Source organism: Anomaloglossus baeobatrachus, chromosome 11, assembly GCF_048569485.1.
Source record: "Anomaloglossus baeobatrachus isolate aAnoBae1 chromosome 11, aAnoBae1.hap1, whole genome shotgun sequence".
NCBI classification, from domain to species: domain Eukaryota; kingdom Metazoa; phylum Chordata; class Amphibia; order Anura; family Aromobatidae; genus Anomaloglossus; species Anomaloglossus baeobatrachus.
Window position 1 is genome coordinate 169,402,215 of NC_134363.1, and position 21,395 is coordinate 169,423,609.

The 21,395-nt window shown below is 50.3% G+C and overlaps 1 protein-coding gene across 3 annotated transcripts in view; it reads right to left on the bottom strand.

The window, feature by feature from the left end:
* KMT2A (lysine methyltransferase 2A) overlaps nucleotides 1-12,285 on the bottom strand; it is a 387,559-nt gene extending 375,274 nt beyond the window's left edge. For 2 of the 3 annotated variants that reach the window (XM_075328633.1, XM_075328634.1), the window contains exon 1: nucleotides 11,985-12,269. In XM_075328633.1, coding sequence (XP_075184748.1) covers nucleotides 11,985-12,245 — 261 coding nt within the window. In that variant the 5' untranslated portion in view covers nucleotides 12,246-12,269. Of the gene's footprint in view, nucleotides 1-11,984 lie in introns of all 3 variants that reach the window. The other variant, XM_075328635.1, reaches the window with a different exon arrangement.
* Between the last annotated feature and the right edge of the window lie 9,110 nt (nucleotides 12,286-21,395).

The following is a 21,395-nucleotide window of genomic DNA, read 5'->3' on the forward strand; positions in this document are numbered from 1 at the left end:
AGAGCAGGGCATGGAAGAGAGAGCAGGTCATGGAAGAGAGAGAGCAGGGCATGGAAGAGAGAGAGCAGGGCATGAAGAGAGAGCAGGGCATGGAAGAGAGAGAGCAGGTCATGAAGAGAGAGCAGGGCATGGAAGAGGGAGAGCAGGGCATGGAAGAGAGAAAGCAGGGCATGAAGAGAGAGCAGGGCATGGAAAAGAGAGCAGGTCATGGAAAAGAGAGCAGGGCATGGAAGAGAGAGAGCAGGGCATGGAAGAGAGAGAGCAGGGTATGGAAGAGAGAGAGAAAGAGCTGGGCATGGAAGAGATTGAGATAGAGAGAGCAGGGCATAGAAGAGAGAGAGATAGCATGGTATGGAAGAAGCAGCAGAAAAAAAGAGAGCAAAGGCAGCATAGAGAGAGAGCAAAGAGGCCTCAGAGAGAAAAAGCAAAGAGACAGCAGAGAGAGCTAAAGAGGCAACAGAGAAATAGAGTAAAAAGAAGCAGAGATATATAGCGAAGAGGCAGCAGAGATACAGCAGAGGCAGTAGAGAGATACAGCGAAGAGGCAGCAGAGAGATACAATGAAGAGGCAGCAGAGAGATACAGCGAAGAGGCAGCAGAGAGATACAGCGAAGAGGCAGCAGAGAGATACAGCGAAGAGGCAGCAGAGAGATACAGCACAGAGGCAGTAGAGAGATACAGCGAAGAGGCAGCAGAGAGATACAATGAAGAGGCAGCAGAGAGATGCAGCAGAGAGATACAGTGAAGAGGCAGCAGAGAGATACAGCGAAGAGGCAGCAGAGAGATACAGCGAAGAGGCAGCAGAGAGATACAGCGAAGAGGCAGCAGAGAGATACAGCACAGAGGCAGTAGAGAGATACAGCGAAGAGGCAGCAGAGAGATACAATGAAGAGGCAGCAGAGAGATGCAGCAGAGAGATACAGTGAAGAGGCAGCAGAGAGATACAGCGAACAGACAGCAGAGAGATACAGCGAAGAGGCAGCAGAGAGATACAGCAAAGAGGCAGCAGCAGAGAGATACAGCAAAGAGGCAGCAGAGAGATACAGCGAAGAGAAAGCAGAGAGATACAGCAAAGAGGCAGCAGAGAGATACAGCGAAGAGGCAGCAGAGAGATACAGCGAAGAGGCAGCAGAGAGATACAGTGAAGAGACAGCAGAGAGATACAGCGAACAGACAGCAGAGAGATACAGCGAAGAGGCAGCAGAGAGATACAGCGAAGAGGCAGCAGAGAGATACAGCAAAGAGGCAGCAGCAGAGAGATACAGCAAAGAGGCAGCAGAGAGATACAGCGAAGAGAAAGCAGAGAGATACAGCAAAGAGGCAGCAGGGAGATACAGCGAAGAGGCAGCAGAGAGATACAGCGAAGAGGCAGCAGAGAGATACAGCGAAGAGGCAGCAGAGAGATACAGCGAAGAGACAGCAGAGAGATACAGCGAAGAGGCAGCAGAGAGATACAGCGAAGAGGCAGCAGAGAGATACAGCGAAGAGACAGCAGAGAGATACAGCGAAGACGCAGCAGAGAGATACAGCGAAGAGGCAGCAGAGAGATACAGCGAAGAGACAGCAGAGAGATACAGCGAAGAGGCAGCAGAGAGATACAGCGAAGAGGCAGCAGAGAGATACAGCGAAGAGGCAGCAGAGAGATACAGCAAAGAGGCAGCAGCAGAGAGATACAGCAAAGAGGCAGCAGAGAGATACAGCGAAGAGAAAGCAGAGAGATACAGCAAAGAGGCAGCAGGGAGATACAGCGAAGAGGCAGCAGAGAGATACAGCGAAGAGGCAGCAGAGAGATACAGCGAAGAGGCAGCAGAGAGATACAGCGAAGAGACAGCAGAGAGATACAGCGAAGAGGCAGCAGAGAGATACAGCGAAGAGGCAGCAGAGAGATACAGCGAAGAGGCAGCAGAGAGATACAGCGAAGAGACAGCAGAGAGATACAGCGAAGAGGCAGCAGAGAGATACAGCGAAGAGGCAGCAGAGAGATACAGCGAAGAGACAGCAGAGAGATACAGCGAAGAGGCAGCAGAGAGATACAGCGAAGAGACAGCAGAGAGATACAGCGAAGAGGCAGCAGAGAGATACAGCGAAGAGACAGCAGAGAGATACAGCGAAGAGACAGCAGAGAGATACAGCGAAGAGGCAGCAGAGAGATACAGCGAAGAGACAGCAGAGAGATACAGCGAAGAGGCAGCAGAGAGATACAGCGAAGAGGCAGCAGAGAGATACAGCAAAGAGGCAGCAGAGAGATACAGCGAAGAGGCAGCAGAGAGATACAGCGAAGAGACAGCAGAGAGATACAGCGAAGAGGCAGCAGAGAGATACAGCGAAGACGCAGCAGAGAGATACAGCGAAGAGGCAGCAGAGAGAGCAAAGCGGCAGCAGAGAGATACAGCGAAGAGACAGCAGAGAGATACAGCAAAGAGGCAGCAGAGAGATACAGCGAAGAGGCAGCAGAGAGATACAGCGAAGAGGCAGCAGAGATACAGCAAAGAGGCAGCAGAGAAATACAGCAAAGAGGCAGCAGAGAGATACAGCGAAGAGGCAGCAGAGAGATACAGCGAAGAGGCAGCAGAGAGATACAGCGAAGAGACAGCAGAGAAATACAGCGAAGAGGCAGCAGAGAGATACAGCGAAGAGGCAGCAGAGAGATACAGCGAAGAGGCAGCAGAGATACAGCAAAGAGGCAGCAGAGAGATACAGCACAGAGGCAGCAGAGAGATACAGCGAAGAGGCAGCAAAGAGATACAGCGAAGAGGCAGCAGAGAGATACAGCGAAGAGGCAGCAGAGATACAGCAAAGAGGCAGCAGAGAGATACAGCAAAGAGGCAGCAGAGAGATACAGCAAAGAGGCAGCAGAGAGATACAGCAAAGAGGCAGCAGAGAGATACAGCAAAGAGGCAGCAGAGATAAAGCGAAGAGGCAGCAGAGAGATACAGCAAAGAGGCAGCAGAGAGATACAGCAAAGAGGCAGCAGAGAGATACAGCAAAGAGGCAGCAGAGAGATACAGCACAGAGGCAGCAGAGAGATACAGCAAAGAGGCAGCAGAGAGATACAGCAAAGAGGCAGCAGAGAGATACAGCGAAGAGGCAGCAGAGAGATACAGCGAAGAGGCAGCAGAGAGATACAGCGAAGAGGCAGCAGAGAGATACAGCGAAGAGGCAGCAGAGAGATACAGCAAAGAGGCAGCAGAGAGATACAGCGAAGAGGCAGCAGAGAGATACAGCAAAGAGGCAGCAGAGAGATACAGCGAAGAGGCAGCAGAGAGATACAGCGAAGAGGCAGCAGAGAGATACAGCGAAGAGGCAGCAGAGAGATACAGCAAAGAGGCAGCAGAGAGATACAGCGAAGAGGCAGCAGAGAGATACAGCGAAGAGGCAGCAGAGAGATACAGCAAAGAGGCAGCAGAGAGATACAGCGAAGAGGCAGCAGAGAGATACAGCGAAGAGGCAGCAGAGAGATACAGCACAGAGGCAGCAGAGAGATACAGCACAGAGGCAGCAGAGAGATACAGCACAGAGGCAGCAGAGAGATACAGCAAAGAGGCAGCAGAGAGATACAGCAAAGAGGCAGCAGAGAGATACAGCGAAGAGGCAGCAGAGAGATACAGCGAAGAGACAGCAGAGAGATACAGCAAAGAGGCAGCAGAGAGATACAGCGAAGAGACAGCAGAGAGATACAGCGAAGAGGCAGCAGAGAGATACAGCAAAGAGGCAGCAGAGAAATACAGCGAAGAGGCAGCAGAGAGATACAGCGAAGAGGCAGCAGAGAGATACAGCAAAGAGGCAGCAGAGAGATACAGCAAAGAGGCAGCAGAGAGATACAGCAAAGAGGCAGCAGAGAGATACAGCAAAGAGGCAGCAGAGAGATACAGCAAAGAGGCAGCAGAGAGATACAGCAAAGAGGCAGCAGAGAGATACAGCAAAGAGGCAGCAGAGAGATACAGCGAAGAGACAGCAGAGAGATACAGCAAAGAGGCAGCAGAGAGATAAAGCGAAGAGGCAGCAGAGAGATACAGCAAAGAGGCAGCAGAGAGATACAGCAAAGAGGCAGCAGAGAGATACAGAGAAGAGGCAGCAGAGAGATACAGCGAAGAGGCAGCAGAGAGATACAGCACAGAGGCAGCAGAGAGATACAGCGAAGAGGCAGCAGAGAGATACAGCGAAGAGACAGCAGAGAGATACAGCAAAGAGGCAGCAGAGAGATACAGCGAAGAGGCAGCAGAGAGATACAGCAAAGAGGCAGCAGAGAGATACAGCGAAGAGGCAGCAGAGAGATACAGCGAAGAGACAGCAGAGAGATACAGCGAAGAGGCAGCAGAGAGATACAGCGAAGAGACAGCAGAGAGATACAGCAAAGAGGCAGCAGAGAGATACAGCGAAGAGGCAGCAGAGATACAGCAAAGAGGCAGCAGAGAGATACAGCGAAGAGGCAGCAGAGAGATACAGCGAAGAGGCAGCAGAGAGATACAGCGAAGAGGCAGCAGAGAGATACAGCGAAGAGGCAGCAGAGAGATACAGCAAAGAGGCAGCAGAGAGATACAGCGAAGAGGCAGCAGAGAGATACAGCGAAGAGGCAGCAGAGAGATACAGCAAAGAGACAGCAGAGAGATACAGCAAAGAGGCAGCAGAGAGATACAGCGAAGAGACAGCAGAGAGATACAGCGAAGAGGCAGCAGAGAGATACAGCGAAGAGGCAGCAGAGAGATACAGCAAAGAGGCAGCAGAGAGATACAGCAAAGAGGCAGCAGAGAGATACAGCAAAGAGGCAGCAGAGAGATACAGCAAAGAGGCAGCAGAGAGATACAGCAAAGAGGCAGCAGAGAGATACAGCGAAGAGACAGCAGAGAGATACAGCGAAGAGGCAGCAGAGAGATACAGCGAAGAGGCAGCAGAGAGATACAGCGAAGAGGCAGCAGAGAGATACAGCGAAGAGACAGCAGAAAGATACAGCACAGAGGCAGCAGAGAGATACAGCGAAGAGGCAGCAGAGAGATACAGCGAAGAGGCAGCAGAGAGATACAGCGAAGAGACAGCAGAGAGATACAGCAAAGAGGCAGCAGAGAGATACAGCGAAGAGGCAGCAGAGAGATACAGCAAAGAGGCAGCAGAGAGATACAGCAAAGAGGCAGCAGAGAGATACAGCGAAGAGACAGCAGAGAGATACAGCGAAGAGGCAGCAGAGAGATACAGCGAAGAGGCAGCAGAGAGATACAGCGAAGAGGCAGCAGAGAGAGCGAAGCGGCAGCAGCAGAGGGAGAGCGAAATAGGCAGCAGAGAGATACAGCGAAGAGGCAGCAGAGAGAGCGAAGCGGCAGCACAGAAAAAGCAAAGGGGCAGCAGAGAGAGAGGGAAAGAGGCAGCAGAGAGACCAAAAGAAGCATCAGAGAGAGAGCTAAAGAGGAAGCAAAGAGAGAGCTAAAAAGGCAGCAAAGAGAGCAAAAAGGGCAGCAGCGAGAGCGAAAGGGGCAGCAGAGAGAGCAAAAGGGGCAGCAGAGAGAGCAAAAGGGGCAGCAGAGAGAGCAAAAGAGGCAGCAGAGAGGGAAAGAGCGAAAGGTCCAGGACAGAGAGATAAGGGGCAGCAGAGAGAGCGAAAGGGGACAGAGAGAGAATGACGGGGCAGAAAAGAGAGAGCGAATGGGAAAGGAGAGTGAAAAAAGCAGCATAGAGAGAATGAAAGGGGCAGCAGAGAGAGTGAAAGGTGCAAGAGAGAGTGCGAAGAGAGGGATGGGGCAGCAGATAGAGAGATCGAAGCAGAAGCAGAGAGAAACCGAAGGGGCAGGAGAGAGCAAAGTTGGCAGCAGAGAGAGAGTGAACGGGGCAGCAGAGAAAGAGCGTAGGGGACAGCAGAGAGAGACAAGGTTGCAGAGAGAGAGCGAGGGGGGTCAGCAGAGATAGAGCGATGGCAGCAGAGAGAGCAAAAGAGGAAGCAGAGTGCGAAAAAGGCAGCAGAAAAAGTGAAAGGGGTAGAACAGAGCGCAAAATTTAGCAGCAGAGAGAGCGAAGGAGGCAGCACAGAGAGAGCGATGGGGCAGGAGAGAGCGATGGGGGCAGCAAAAAGAGAGCAAAAGGGGCAGCATAAAGAGAGCGAAAGGGGCAACACAGAGAGAACAAAAGGGACAGCAGTGAGAGAAGAGCAGCAGAGAGTGCAAAAGGGCAGCAGAAAGAGAGCAAAAGGTGCAGCAGAGAGCGAAAGAGGCAGGGAGCGAAACAAGCAACAGAGAGAGAGTGAAAGAGGCATTAGAGAGGGAAAGGGGCAGCAGAAAGTGAAAGGGGCAGCAGAAAGTGAAAGGGGCAGCAGAGTGAAAGGGGCAAAAGAGAGAAAGCCAAAGGAGCAGCAGAGAGAGAGCCAAAGGAGCAGCAGAGAGAGAGAGCCAAAGGAGCAGCAGAGAGAGAGTCAAAGGAGCAGCAGAGAGAGAGCCAAAGGAGCAGCAGAGAGAGAGCCAAAGGAGCAGCAGAGAGAGAGTCAAAGGAGCAGCAGAGAGAGAGCCAAAGGGGCAGCAGAGAGAGCCAAAGGGGCAGCAGAGAGAGAGCCAAAGGGGCAGCAGAGAGAGCCAAAGGGGCAGCAGAGAGAGAGTCAAAGGAGCAGCAGAGAGAGAGCCAAAGGGGCAGCAGAGAGAGCCAAAGGGGCAGCAGAGAGAGAGCCAAAGGGGCAGCAGAGAGAGCCAAAGGGGCAGCAGAGAGAGAGCCAAAGGAGCAGCAGAGAGAGAGCCAAAGGAGCAGCAGAGAGAGCCAAAGGGGCAGCAGAGAGAGAGCCAAAGGAGCAGCAGAGAGAGAGTCAAAGGAGCAGCAGAGAGAGAGTCAAAGGAGCAGCAGAGAGAGAGCCAAAGGAGCAGCAGAGAGAGAGAGCCAAAGGGGCAGCATAGAGAGAGTCAAAGGAGCAGCAGAGAGAGAGTCAAAGGGGCAGCAGAGAGAGAGAGCCAAAGGGGCAGCAGAGAGAGAGCCAAAGGGGCAGCAGAGAGAGAGCCAAAGCGGCAGCAGAGAGAGAGCCAAAGGAGCAGCAGAGAGAGAGCCAAAGGGGCAGCAGAGAGAGAGCCAAAGGGGCAGCAGAGAGAGAGCCAAAGGGGCAGCAGAGAGAGAGCCAAAGGGGCAGCAGAGAGCAAAGTTGGCAGCAGAGAGAGAGTGAAGGGGGCAGCAGAGAAAGAGCGTAGGGGACAGCAGAGAGAGACAAGGTTGCAGAGAGAGAGCGAGGGGGGTCAGCAGAGATAGAGCGATGGCAGCAGAGAGAGCAAAAGAGGAAGCAGAGTGCGAAAAAGGCAGCAGAAAAAGTGAAAGGGGCAGAACAGAGCGCAAAATTTGGCAGCAGAGAGAGCGAAGGAGGCAGCACAGAGAGAGCGATGGGGCAGGAGAGAGCGATGGGGGCAGCAAAAAGAGAGCAAAAGGGGCAGCATAAAGAGAGCGAAAGGGGCAACACAGAGAACAAAAGGGGCAGCAGTGAGAGAAGAGCAGCAGAGAGTGCAAAAGGGCAGCAGAAAGAGAGCAAAAGGTGCAGCAGAGAGCGAAAGAGGCAGGGAGCGAAACAAGCAACAGAGAGAGAGTGAAAGAGGCAGCAGAGAGGGAAAGGGGCAGCAGAAAGTGAAAGGGGCAGCAGAAAGTGAAAGGGGCAGCAGAGTGAAAGGGGCAAAAGAGAGAAAGCCAAAGGAGCAGCAGAGAGAGAGCCAAAGGAGCAGCAGAGAGAGAGCCAAAGGAGCAGCAGAGAGAGAGTCAAAGGAGCAGCAGAGAGAGAGCCAAAGGAGCAGCAGAGAGAGCCAAAGGGGCAGCAGAGAGAGAGCCAAAGGAGCATCAGAGAGCCAAAGGGGCATCAGAGAGAGAGCCAAAGGGGCAGCAGAGAGAGAGCCAAAGGGGCAGCAGAGAGAGAGCCAAAGGGGCAGCAGAGAGAGAGTCAAAGGAGCAGCAGAGAGAGTCAAAGGGGCAGCAGAGAGAGAGCCAAAGGGGCAGCAGAGAGAGAGCCAAAGGGGCAGCAGAGAGAGAGCCAAAGGGGCAGCAGAGAGAGAGCCAAAGGGGCAGCAGAGAGAGAGCCAAAGGGGCAGCAGAGAGAGAGTCAAAGGGGCAGCAGAGAGAGAGCCAAAGGGGCAGCAGAGAGAGAGCCAAAGGAGCAGCAGAGAGAGAGCCAAAGGGGCAGCAGAGAGAGAGCCAAAGGGGCAGCAGAGAGAGAGCCAAAGGGGCAGCAGAGAGAGAGCCAAAGGGGCAGCAGAGAGAGAGCCAAAGGGGCAGCAGAGAGAGAGCCAAAGGGGCAGCAGAGAGAGAGCCAAAGGGGCAGCAGAGAGAGAGACAAAGGGTCAGCAGAGAGAGAGGGTCAGCAGAGAGAGGATCAGCAGAGAGCGTGAGTGCCCCCCACATGCAGTTAGGTGAGTGCAGTCCGGTCCCATATTCCGGCACAGAATCCATCTTTTGTATGAATGAGCGGTAGTCTTTTCTCGCCTGGGACTGATCTCTATATCTCGGTCCAAGCTGAGTAAAGCCACAGAGTGATAAGTTCCTGTCCTGACCATGGCATTGTCCCGTACGTGGAGAATAACAGAGGTAGGTGATTATAACGGGGGGCGGCGGCTGCCGGATTATAACATAAAGGATAAACATCGGAGTCTGATAAAGCCCTCTCGCCCAATATCCATATGAAGACCCCCCTCCATCCCCTCATCTCAAAGACTCAGACAGCAGCTGCTCTTCTGCCGCCAAAACAAAGCCCCCCTCATCGTGTCCCAGGCACAATAAGCGGTGCCCAGCCCACCTACACCCCTCCTATGTTTACCACATGTAACTCCTCACATGAAGGGGATTACAGCAACCTGACCCCAAAACGGTGACATAATACCTGATATATGAGCACATACCACCGCTATACAACGCGCTGGTACCCTAAAAAATACCAGAGACCCCCCCAGAGCACAACATAAACAGACGCTTTCCAGACACACACCCCCCTGTAACTGGAGATCAACAAAGACGCATACGCTCGCTGCTCCTCGCACACGGTGACAGGCGCCCCCTCCGCACGCTTCCTCAAAGTGCGACACATGAAATAGAAAACCGAGCCCCGTGTATCCCCGACACCGATATCCTCCACGGTGGCCATATGGGCACACACCCCCCTCCCAATAAGACCACCGATGCCATACAATGGTGAAATGGAGAAGGGGAATGACACTACTATGAGCTGGCGCAGCAGGGCAGGAGGGTTGCGGATAAGACGGTGGTATATGGCGGTATGTGAGATTGCACTGGGAGCGTGTATATACGGTGCAGGGCTGACACACCCCCCTCCAGGCCGGAGAGCAGCACTGCCATATACACCGCGCGCTGCTGCAGCACATGCTGCCACACACTGCAAGAGACGGGCACGATGCAGGACATTCACACACCCCAAAGGCACCCGATAAACGAACCTCGCCAGCCCCAATATACAGTCGTGTATGCACCACACCTGATGGCATGAAAAAAATGTGCTGAAAGCGCCACACACTGCAGGTATCGCACGCCTCCACCGCCACCTGGCACAGGCTCCATTTACATTGCAATGACATAATCCGTGCCAGTGTGCACCACGCCAGGAGGGACCCTCATTCATGGCTTCCTACAAAGACCCCATCCGTGCCAGGTCTGCACTTTACATACAAGATGCCCCCCTCCCCCTCCTGGCATGACCTCAGTACTCAGATCATCCCCAATGACCACACTATGGTGGCACGGGCCAGCCCCCTCCATCACTGCTGTGTACCTGACTGCATGGCACTGGTCACCTTACATGCACCGCGCTGAATATGTTTCCTACCACACCCCCCTGGCATCAATCATTACAGAAAGCGCCAAGTGTAACACTGAGCACACTGGTGTCAGTACAGGAGTGCCCCGCACATGCTGCAGTAACATGCCCGCTGTGCCACCTGGCACATACACTATGCATGGGGCTCTATTACATAACAGAGCTGTGCCAGGAGGAACTATGTGTATGGCACCGGGCACCTTCCCTGCATGCTCCTTTCCTGGCAGGACCTCAGAGAAAGCAGCACAGACCTGTCTCTCCCAAAGCTGTGCCAATCTGAGTGCCAGGCAAGTCAGGATTGTGCGCCTGATGCCAGGTGTGATCCACAGTATATGGCATCTAGGGCTCGGTGCCAATCTGAATGCCAAGTGTGACCTTTAGTGCAATGGGCACCTGATGCATGACCCTGAGGGCACGGCAATGGGCACCTGATGTATGACCCTAACGACACGGTAATGAGCACCTGATGTATGACCCCCAGGGCACAGCAATGAGCACCTGCTGTGTGACCCTAACGGCACAGCAATGGGCACCTGATGCATGACCCTGAGGGCACAGCAATGGGCACCTGATGTATGACCCTAACGACACGGTAATGAGCACCTGATGTGTGACCCCCAGGGCACAGCAATGGGCACCTGCTGTGTGACCCTAACGGCACAGCAATGGGCACCTGATGTATGACCCAAAGGGCACAGCAATGGGCACCTGATATATGACCCAAAGGGCACAGCAATGGGCACCTGCTGTGTGACCCTAACGGCACGGTAATGAGCACCTGATGTGTGACCCCCAGGGCTCAGCAATGGGCACCTGCTGAGTGACCCTCAGGGCACGGTAATGGGCACCTGCTGTGTGACTCTCAGGGCACGGTAATGGGCACCTGATGTGTGACCCTCAGGGCACGGTAACTGCTGTGTGACCCTCAGGGCACAGCAATGGGCACCTGCTGTGTGACCCTCAGGGCACGGTAATGGGCACCTGATGTGTGACCCTCAGGGCACAGCAATGGGCACCTGATGTGTGACCCTAACGGTACAACAATGGGCACCTGATGTGTGACCCTAACGGTACAACAATGGGCACCTGATGTGTGACCCTAACAGCACGGCAATGGACACCTGATGTGTGACCCTCAGGGCACGGTAATGGGCACCTGCTGTGTGACTCTCAGGGCACGGTAACTGCTGTGTGACCCTCAGGGCACAGCAATGGGCACCTGATGTGTGACCCTAACAGCACGGCAATGGACACCTGATGTGTGACCCTCAGGGCACGGCAATGGGCATCTGATGTGTGACCCTAATGGCACAGCAATGGGCACCTGATCCAGGCGGAACCCCAGGTCAAAGCATTGGGCACCTGATCTCTGGTAAAACCCTCATGGCCCCGAATTGAGAACCTAATACCAGAGGGGACCCAGAGGACTCGGCATTGGGCACCTGATACCAGGTAGCACCCCTAGGGCATAGCATTAGGCACCTGATACACAGAAGGATCCTCAAGGCTAATATTCAGTGGAACCCTCATTGCCCAGAATTGGGCACCTAATATCAAGTAAGACCCAGAGGACGCTGAATTGGGCACCTCATATTCGGTGGCACCTCCAGGGCACTGCATTGGGCACCTGGCACACATGACGCCCCTTGGCATGCCCACTTGTCAGTTCCCAGGTCATCCTATGGTACCGCCCTGAGCTGACTCCCCTCAGCTGACCTCCCCCTTGAGGTAACGGTCCTGAGGTGGCCCCCCTGAGCTGACCCCCTGAGTTGCCCCCACCCTGAGGTGTTCCCCTGGGTTGACCCCCTCCCCCTTGAGTTGCCCCCTAGAGCTGACTCCCCTTAGCTGACCTCACTTCCACCACCCCCCCAGGTAACTCTCCTGAGGTGCCCACCTGATCTGACCCCGAATTGTCCTCCACCCCGAGGTGCCACCTCTGGGTTGCCCCCCCTTGAGTTGCCTCCCTGAATTGCCCCCCCCTTGAGTTGTCCCCCCTTGAGTTGCCTCCCGTAGCTGACCCCTCTTGAGTTGCCCCCACCCTGAGCTGACCCCCTGAATTGCCCCCACCCTGTGTTGCCCCCTGCGTGTCCGGTGCCCCGGTGCTGCGCCTCCTGCACGCCGCCGGGCAGTGTACGCAGCTCCCCTGCGCAGTCACACACCCCTCTGCACCGCACACAATGACACCAGCGCCTGCAGCAGACATGTCAGCCGCCTCCCTGCTCACCTCTCCGCTGCTGCCTCCGGACACGTCCCGGAACCGTCTCAGGTTACTCCCGATGGCCACGGAGACTTGCAGCGCCGCATCAAAGCCCGGTCCAACCCCCCCGCAGCTCCCGGGGCCCCCGGAGCTTCCAGACGTGGCCCCCGTCCTGCATCCGGTGCCGCCGACATCCTCCCTCAGCACGGCTGCCAGTCTGTGCTTAGCCCCCAGTCTCCGGCCGGTCCCAGGCCGAGCTGGGAACCGCCACCGACAGCTGTGCGCCATTTTGTGTCCTGGGATCTTATTATCACCGCGGGCTGGAAGCAACAGCAACTGAGCGGGGCCGGGGGAGGAGATAGGGGGCCCCGGAACCTGCATCGTGCATAACCGCACCGTGTGACCGCTGGGGGGCAGCATACCGCACACAGAGCACAGGACGCGCTGAGGGGCGGAGCCCGGGAACATGCATACTATAATATCAGCCATGGTGAGGCTGGCGCTGAGGAGTGCGGCATACAGAGGCCGGGGCCCGGGAGGCGCCGCTGCCCGGGACATGGATGCTGCCATATTACTGTCAGACCCTACAACTTCAGCCTCCCCACCGACTTGGCTTTTTTTTTTTTTCCTTTTTCGTTTTTTTTTTCTCTTTTCTCACTTTTTTCCAAGAGCCATAACTTTTTATAATCCTAAATTTCTCTGAGCTCATAGCCGTACGAGGGACGCGCGACACCAGTCACTACCATATAAAAAATGTAAAAAAAAAACGCCAAAATGGGGTGAAAATGGTTAAAAATGCCACAATTTAGCCTTTTTTTTTCTTTCATGGCTTTTGTGGTATAGTAAAAATGGCTAGTGATACGGTTACGGCCACACCGGGATTAATTATTTTTGTTGGGAAAAAAACCCCAGAAATTTATTAAAAATTGTTTTTTATCGTCTTTGTCCAAGACCTTCCTCTTGGACCCTCTCCCTTTGCAGTAATCCATATTTCTGGTAACCCTGTGAACCCCTCTGGCCTCACCCCCAGACCAAGTCATGCCGAGGCTAAGGGCTTGGGTAATAAGTAGCATTGTTGATAGTTTCCTCAAGCAAGGTACCAACTTCTCACAGTGCGGTTAGTCTCTGCAATCAAGGTAACACATCTCTTCAAGCCAGTCTCCAGCTTGCTTAGACTTCATTGCTACCCTGTGGTTAACCATTTCCTTACTACAAGTCACAGTTTCCCTGCATTGCTGCCCTAAACCATTATTCTGCTGGAAGATATGAGTACTTTTACTCGATCATTCCTGTGATTAACTGTATCCTTGCTGGAAAGAGTACTTTTACTCAATTAGTCCTGTGATTAACTGTATCATTGCTGGAAGATACTTGATTGCATATACATCTCTGTAATTTTGCGATTAGCTGCATTCCTGCAGGAAGGTACCAGATTCCTGTAGTTTCTATTCCCATATGTATTGCAACATCTAGTTTAGCTTCATCTGGTGCTTCTTTTTTTCCTTGTTCTCTAATGTACTGCATATGCAGCTGTTCTGGTCCTCACTGATTCATGTGTCATCCATCATGACCTGCTCCACTGCACCATCACCATCCAGATCTTAAATTCAGTTACCTCAAATACTGCCATATGGCTATCACTTCCTCCTCGATTACTATTGACTCCCATGGTATAACCCATGTTATTTCCAAGCTCAGCCCAACTTACTAGGTATTGTCCACATTTACCACTCAGCAAGCAAGTTACCAACTTCTCAAATACACTCTTAGTCTCTGCAATCAAGGTAACACATCTCTTCAAGCCAGTCTCCAGCATGCTTAGACTTCATTGTCACCCTGTGGTTAACTATTTCCTTGCTACTAGTCACAGTTTCCTTGCATTGCTGCCAAAGATACCAGATTTCTGCAGTTTCTATTCCCAAATGTATTTGCACATCTAGTTTAGCTTCATCTGATGCTTCCTTTTTTTGCTTGTTCTCTACTGCACTGCATATGCTGCTGTCCTGGTCCTCACTGATTCATGTGTCATCCATCATGACCTGCTCCACTGCACCATCACAATCCAGATCTTAAATTCAGTTACCTCAAATACTGCCATATGGCTATCACTTCCTCGATTACTATTGACTCTCATGGTATAACTCATGTTATTTCCAAGCTCAGCCCAACTTACTAGGTATTGTCCACATCTACCACTCAGCAAGCAAGTTACCAACTTCTCCAATCCATTCTTAGTCTCTGCAATCAAGGTAACATCTCTTCAAGCAAGTCTACAGCTTGCTTAGACTTCATTGTCACCCTGTGGTTAACCATTTCGTTGCTGCAAGTCACAGTTGCCTTGCATTGCTGCCATAAACCATTGTTCTGATGGAAGATAGAGTACTTTTACACTTTCATTCCTGTGATTAACTGTAGCCTTGCTAGAAGATACTTGATTGCATATACATCTCTGTATTTCAGTGATTATTTGCATTGCTGCTGGATGTTACCAGATTCCTCTCCAGTTTATATTCCTATTTGCATTTGCACATCTGATTTAGCTTCATCTGGTGCTACCTGTGTTGCTTCCTTGTCTGACATCCTGTATATGCTGCCGTCTTGGTCCTTGCTGATTTATGCATCATCCATCAAGACCTGCTCCACTGCATAATCACCTCTAGTCAGTGCTGCTCACCCAGACCTTACATTCACTTAGCTCACATACTTTCAGGTGCCCATCATACCTCTATTACTTCTGACTTCCATGGTAAAACAAGCATTTCCAAGTTCACTACAACGTACTATGTGTTGTTTACATTTACCACTCAACAAGCAAGTTACCAAGTTCTCACATCTGTTCTGGTGATATTCCCACCTGGGCCTCTGCAACCAAGGTAACACCTGAGTTCCTGTATCTATTCCTGTGTCCTGGTACCAGCCTGTGTTCCTGTATCAGTTCCCGTGTCCCGGTACCAGCCTGAGTTCCTGTATAAGTTCCTGTGTCCGATACCAGCCTGAGTTCCTGTATCAGTTCCCGACGTGTCCCGGCATCAGTCTGAGTTCCTATATCTATTCCTGTGTCCCGGTACACGCCTGTGTTCCAGTATCTATTCCTGTGTCCCGGTAAGAACGTGAGTTCCTGTATCTCTTCCTGATCCGTTCCTTTGTCCCGGTACCAATAGGTGTTCTTGTATCCGTTTCTGTTTCCTGGTACCAGCCTAGGTTCCTGATCTGTTCTTGTGTCCCGGTACCAGCCTGTGTTCCTGTTTCTATTCCTGTGTTCCGGTATCAGCCTGTGTTCCTGTTTCTATTCCTGTGTTCCGGTATCAGCTCGTGTTCCTATATCTTTTCCTGTGTCCCGGTACCCGCCTGTGTTCCTGTATGTATTCCTGTGTTCCGGTAAGAACGTGAGTTCCTGTATCTCTTCCTGATCTGTTCCTGTGTCCGGGACCAATATGTGTTCTTGTATCTGTTCCTGTTTCCTGGTACATCTGTTCCTGTATGCCGGTACTAGCCCGTGTTCTTATATCTGTTCCTGTGTCCCGGCTGGAGCGTGAGGTCCAGTGTCCCGGTTGCCCAGATCCTTTTTCGCAGTGGCTCTGACTCCGTCTTGCCCATTTCAGTTAGTGTCAGCTTCTGCGGATCCAGGGTCTGCCTTGGAGTGGTATCTGGAGGCTACCTGCAGCACAAGTCTATCCTCACCACCAGAGGCTCTAGAGAAGACCAGATATCCACTTAGTCACGCCCCTCCAAGTCACGCCCATGATCCGTGGTTTAGTGGACATCCCGGTCAGATCGGTCGTTGCGTTCCTCCCGTAACAGCTGCCCTGCATACCCTGCTGTCCTGATCCTTCCTGATCCATGTATCATCTATCTAAACCTGCTCCACTGCACCATCATCTCCAGTCTGTGCTGCTCACCCAGACTTATGGCTGAGAAAATCCACCTCACTTGGTAAGCCTGGAACAATTGAATTCAAGCAGTACTATGAGGAGTTTTCCTTAGTATATAATATAGGTAAGCACAAGTCAGGATAGATGAAGACATCAAGGCAGCAAACTCTGGGACACAAGTCATGAATGGTAGAAGTCATCATGATGGCTTGGGTAGAATGGGAAAAAAATGGATGGAGAACAAGTAATTCTGAGATGTCACCTGCGGGTCACTGGATATACACTGCGTGCTGACTTATTAGGCAAATGAGTATTTTGATCACATGATACTTTTTATACATGTTGTCCTACTCCAAGCTGTATAGGCTGAGAGCCAACTACCAATGAAGTAAATCAGGTGATGTGCATCTCTGTAATGAGGAGGGGTGCGGTGTAATGACATCAACACCCTATATAAGGTGTGCTTAATTATTAGGCAACTTCCTTTCCTTTGGCAAAATGGGTCAGAAGACAGATTTGACGGGCTCTGAAAAGTCCAAAATTGTGAGATGTCTTGCAGAGGGATGCAGCAGTCTTGAAATTGCCAAACTTGAAGCGTGATCACCGAACAATCAAGTGTTTCATGGCAAATAGCCAACAGGGTCGCAAGAAGCGTGTTGGGCAAAAAAGGCGCAAAATAACTGCCCGTGAATTGAGGAAAATCAAACGTGAAGCTGCCAAGATGCCATTTGCCACCAGTTTGGCCTATTTCAGAGCTGCAACGTTCCTGGAGTATCACAAAGCACAAGGTGTGCCATACTCAGGGACATGGCCAAGGTAAGGAAGGATGAAAAACCACCACCTCTGACCAAGAAACATAAGATAAAACGTCAAGACTGGGCCAAGAAATATCTTAAGACTGATTTTTCAAAGGTTTTATGGACTGATGAAATGAGAGTGACTCTTGATGGGCAGATGGATGGGCCAGAGGCTGGATCAGTAAAGGGCAGAGAGCGCCACTCCGACTCAGACGCCAGCAAGGTGGAGGTGGGCACTGGTATGGGCTGGGATCATCAAAGATGAACTTGTGGGACCTTTTTGAGCTGAAGATGGAGTGAAGCTCAACTCCCAGACCTACTGCCAGTTTCTGGAAGACAACTTCTTCAAGCAGTGGTACAGGAAGAAGTCGGTAGCCTTCAAGAAAAACATGATTTTCATGCAGGACAATGCTCCATCACATGCATCCAACTACTCCACAGCGTGGCTGGCCAGTAAAGGTCTAAAAGGTGAAAAAATAATGACATGGCCCCCTTGTTCACCTGATCTGAACCCCATAGAGAACCTGTGGTCCTTCATAAAATGTGAGATCTACAGGGAGGGAAAACAGTCCACCTCTGGGAACAGTGTCTGGAGGCTGTGGTGGCTGCTGCACGCAATGTTGCTCGTAAACAGATCAAGCAATGACAGAATCTATGGATGATCGGCTGCTGAGTGTCATCAGAAAGAAAGGGGGCTATATTGGTCACTAATTTTTTGGGTTTTGTTTTTGCATGTCAGAAATGTTTATTTCCAAATGTTGTCCAGTTATATTGGTTTACCTGATGAAAATAAACAAGTGAGATGGGAATATAGTTGGTTTTTATTAAGTTGCCTAATAATTCTGCACAGTAATAGTTACCTGCACAAACAGATATCCTCCTAAGATAGCCAAATCTAAAGAACCCCACTCCAACTGCCAAAAATATTAAGCTTTGATATTTGAGTCTTTTTGGGTTGATTGAGAACATAGTTGTTGATCAATAATAAAAAAAATCCTCTAAAATACAACTTGCCTAATAATTCTGCACGCCGTGTATAGTGGATCACAGTCCTACGTAAATGATCAGTGTTACATGAGAGTGTTGCATGTTGCAGACTGTACAAAAAAGTGCAGAAAAAATTCCAATGATTTACAGGTTACATGGTCTCTGCCTGGAGTCATTGTCTTTTCTGATCCGCTGGTGCACACCAGTAGCTCTGCATTCAGATCCACAACTAGTGCTGGAGTTTGGCTCACCATCCATTACTCTCAGCTCGCTAATCGTTTCTTCAGATACCTCTACATTATTGCCTGTCTGCATTTATTTCCTGGCTCTTGTGGATTACTTTTCGCCTGCTGTAAGCATAAAGAACTATTCTCTGCTCTACTTGTGCTGTTCACAACACTGGTGAAATCGTGTGTAGTCTTTTCTGCAAGCAAATAACCTGCTATTATAGGATCCATTATTTGCAATAGGTGATGTCACAGCTCACTTTCTGCTGGGCAATGACTGATACTACTGCTATATACAGTAGATAGCACAGGATCACCCATTCACAATATGTGATATCACAGCTCACCTCCTACTCATGGGCAATGACTGATAACACCGCTATGTAAAGTAGAAGACACAGGATCCACCATTCATAATAGGTGATGTCACAGCTCACCTCCTCCTCCTCCTGTACAATGACTGATCACACCTCTATATACAGTAGATAGCACAAGATCAACAATTTAAGAGATGTCACAGCTCACTTCCTCCTGTGCAATGACCGATAACACCTCTATACACAGTAGATAACACATGATCTACAATTCAAGAGATGTCACAGCTCACCTCCTCCTTTGCAATGACTGACAACACCTCTGTCAACAGTAGATAACAAAGGAACCACCATTCGCAATAGGTGATGTCACCGCTCACCTCCTCCCCATCCTGAAGAATGACTTAAAACCTATATACAGTATAGAACCCAGGATCCACCAACCACTATATCACAGCACACCTCCTCCTCTACAATGACTAATAACTCCTCTGTATACAGTAGATAACATAAGATCCATACTTTAAAACAGGAGATGTCACAGCTTGCCTCCTCCCTATCCTGAACAATGACTGATAACACCTCTGTATACAGTACATAACACAATATCCACAATTCAAAAGAGGAGATGTCACAGCTCACCTCCTCCTGTGCAATGACTGATAACACCTCTGTAAACAGTAGATAACACAGGATCCACCATATGCATTAGGTGAAGTCACAGCTCACCTCCTCCTCGTCCTGAAGAATTAATTAAAACCTATGTACAGTATAGAACCGAGGATCCACCATCCACTATATCACAGCTCACCTCCTCCTGTACAATGACTAATAACTCCTCTGTATACAGTAGATAACATAAGGTCCACAATTCAAAACAGGAGATGTCACAGCTCACCTCCTCCCTATCCTGAACAACAACTGATAACACCTCTGTATAAAGTAGATAATGCATGATCCACCATTAACAACAGGAGATATCACAGCTCATCACCTCTTCCTCTTCCTGTACAATGACTAATAACTCCTCTGTATACAGTAGATAACACTGGATCCATGATTCACAACAGGAGATGTCACAGCTCACCCCCTCCCCAACCTGAACAATGACCGATAACACCTCTATATACAATATAAACAACAAGCACTCCACTACTTACTACTACGTAATGATTGCAGCTCACCTCCTCCCTATCTCTACACAATGACCTCTGCACAGGTCACAATACATTGTCACATCACTGAACATCTCTAGTATATTTTTTCACAAATCAACATGGCTGCAGCAAAGCAGATTTCTAAATCCTATTAACAGAAACTCATGTAAGAACGGCCGGACCAATAAGGGAAAAATAGAATTAAAAAACCTACAGTCATAAAATAAAATAGGATTAGAAGATGTGTTTAAAGTGTCTGGTTTAATTGTTACAAAGTATCATACAAGTAGTCACAAAGAGTAATAATAAATTAGGTGGATCCAGTAGGAATGATATATTGGGGCATTTGCGAAGTAATAAATCCAAATTACCGGCAATGCGTAGAATTGAAGCCTGAAACTATTGGATGATAAGGAGGGGATGAGAATAACTTGTAAATTTAAGCAGCATCATGAAAACCAAAGAACACAACAGACAGGTCAGGGATAAAGTTGTGGAGAAGAGTAAAGCAGGGTTAGGTTATAAAACAAAAAAAATAATTGTTCTTCTAGTTGGTGGAGTAGAATAGAATAAGATATCGCTGGATACGGAGCTTGTAGGAAACAGAATCGCTTTTATAATGAAGGCATGTGGACTTCTAAAACTATGTGCCAAACTATAGAAGGATTCCGAGAGATGAGCAGACGTAGATCTGTACCTAACCTTGACAAGGAGATGAACTAAGGAAGAAATATTACAATGTGCTGACTGTAAACATTTCCCAAGAAAGAGGAAGAGCTGGACTTATCTACTGACGTCCCTCCATACTGATGGAAAAAGATAACTGTAAAAGGCAGCAGCGGTCGTGTGACCACAAAGATCAGAAAAAAATTCATCTACTTGATTTGCTCTGTTTGCCTATTGTTTAGGCAGTATATCTAGCTCAACAGAAAGCTATCAACCAGTGGAATGAGACCCCTGTATCAAAACAATATGCCCAAGATCGATCATGAAGATTAAATATGTAGCAAATAAAGAGTTTACATCCAGGTAATGGGCAAATCGAGAGTGTAAAACTATTACCTGTGCTAGATCTAGCGGCCGGCATCACATCCTTCTTCTGCCAGCACTCTGTCCCTTGTGAGGTTAGGTCACCATAGACGTCTCCTGGCCACCTTCAATTCCACACTCTTGACTGTAAAGCTGGGTTCACACATAGCGGCAGTGACAACGACGTCGCCGTTATGTCACCATTTTCTGTGACGCAACAGCGACCTTGTAAGTCGCTGTTATGATCGCTGCTTAGCTGTCAAACACAGCAGAAGCAGCAGCGATCATAACGACACGCGTCGCTGTGGAAGCGATGCTGCGCTTGGTAACTAAGGTAAATATCGGGTAACAAACCAAAGTGCTTCTCTGGTTACCCGATATTTACCTTGGTTACAAGCGCACACCACTTAGCTGGCTCCCTGCACTCATAGCCACAGTACACATCGGGTTAATAAGCAAACCTTTGCTTATTTCCCGATGTGTACTCTGGCTGTGTGCACAGAGCAGGGAACTGGCAGCACTGGCAGCATGAGAGCGGCGGACGCTGGTAACGAAGGTAAATATCAGGTAACCAAGGAAAGGGCTTCTTGGTTACCCAATATTTACCTTGGTTACAGCTTACCGCAGGCTGCCAGAAGTCGGCTCCTGCTCCCTGCTCACTTCAGTTCGTCGCTCTCTCGCTGTCACACACAGCGATGTGCGCGTCACAGCGGGAGAGCAACGAGCAAAAAATCAAGCAGGACATTCAGCAACGAGCGGCGACCTCACAGCAGGGGCCGGGTCGTTGCTGGATGTCACACACAGCGACAGCGACTGGACGTCGCTGCTACGTCACAGAAAATGGTGACGTAACAGCGATGTCGTTGTCGCTATGTGTGAACCCAGCTTAAGGCCTAAGCCACACAGCGAGAAAATCGGTGCGAGTGGAGTGCGATAAAAGATCGCATTCCATTTGGACCAATTCTAGCCTGTGTGTCAGCGCACACGAGCGATTATTTTCTCAGCCCTAATCGGACCGATAAACCAATCGCAGCATGCTGCGACTGTAATGCGAA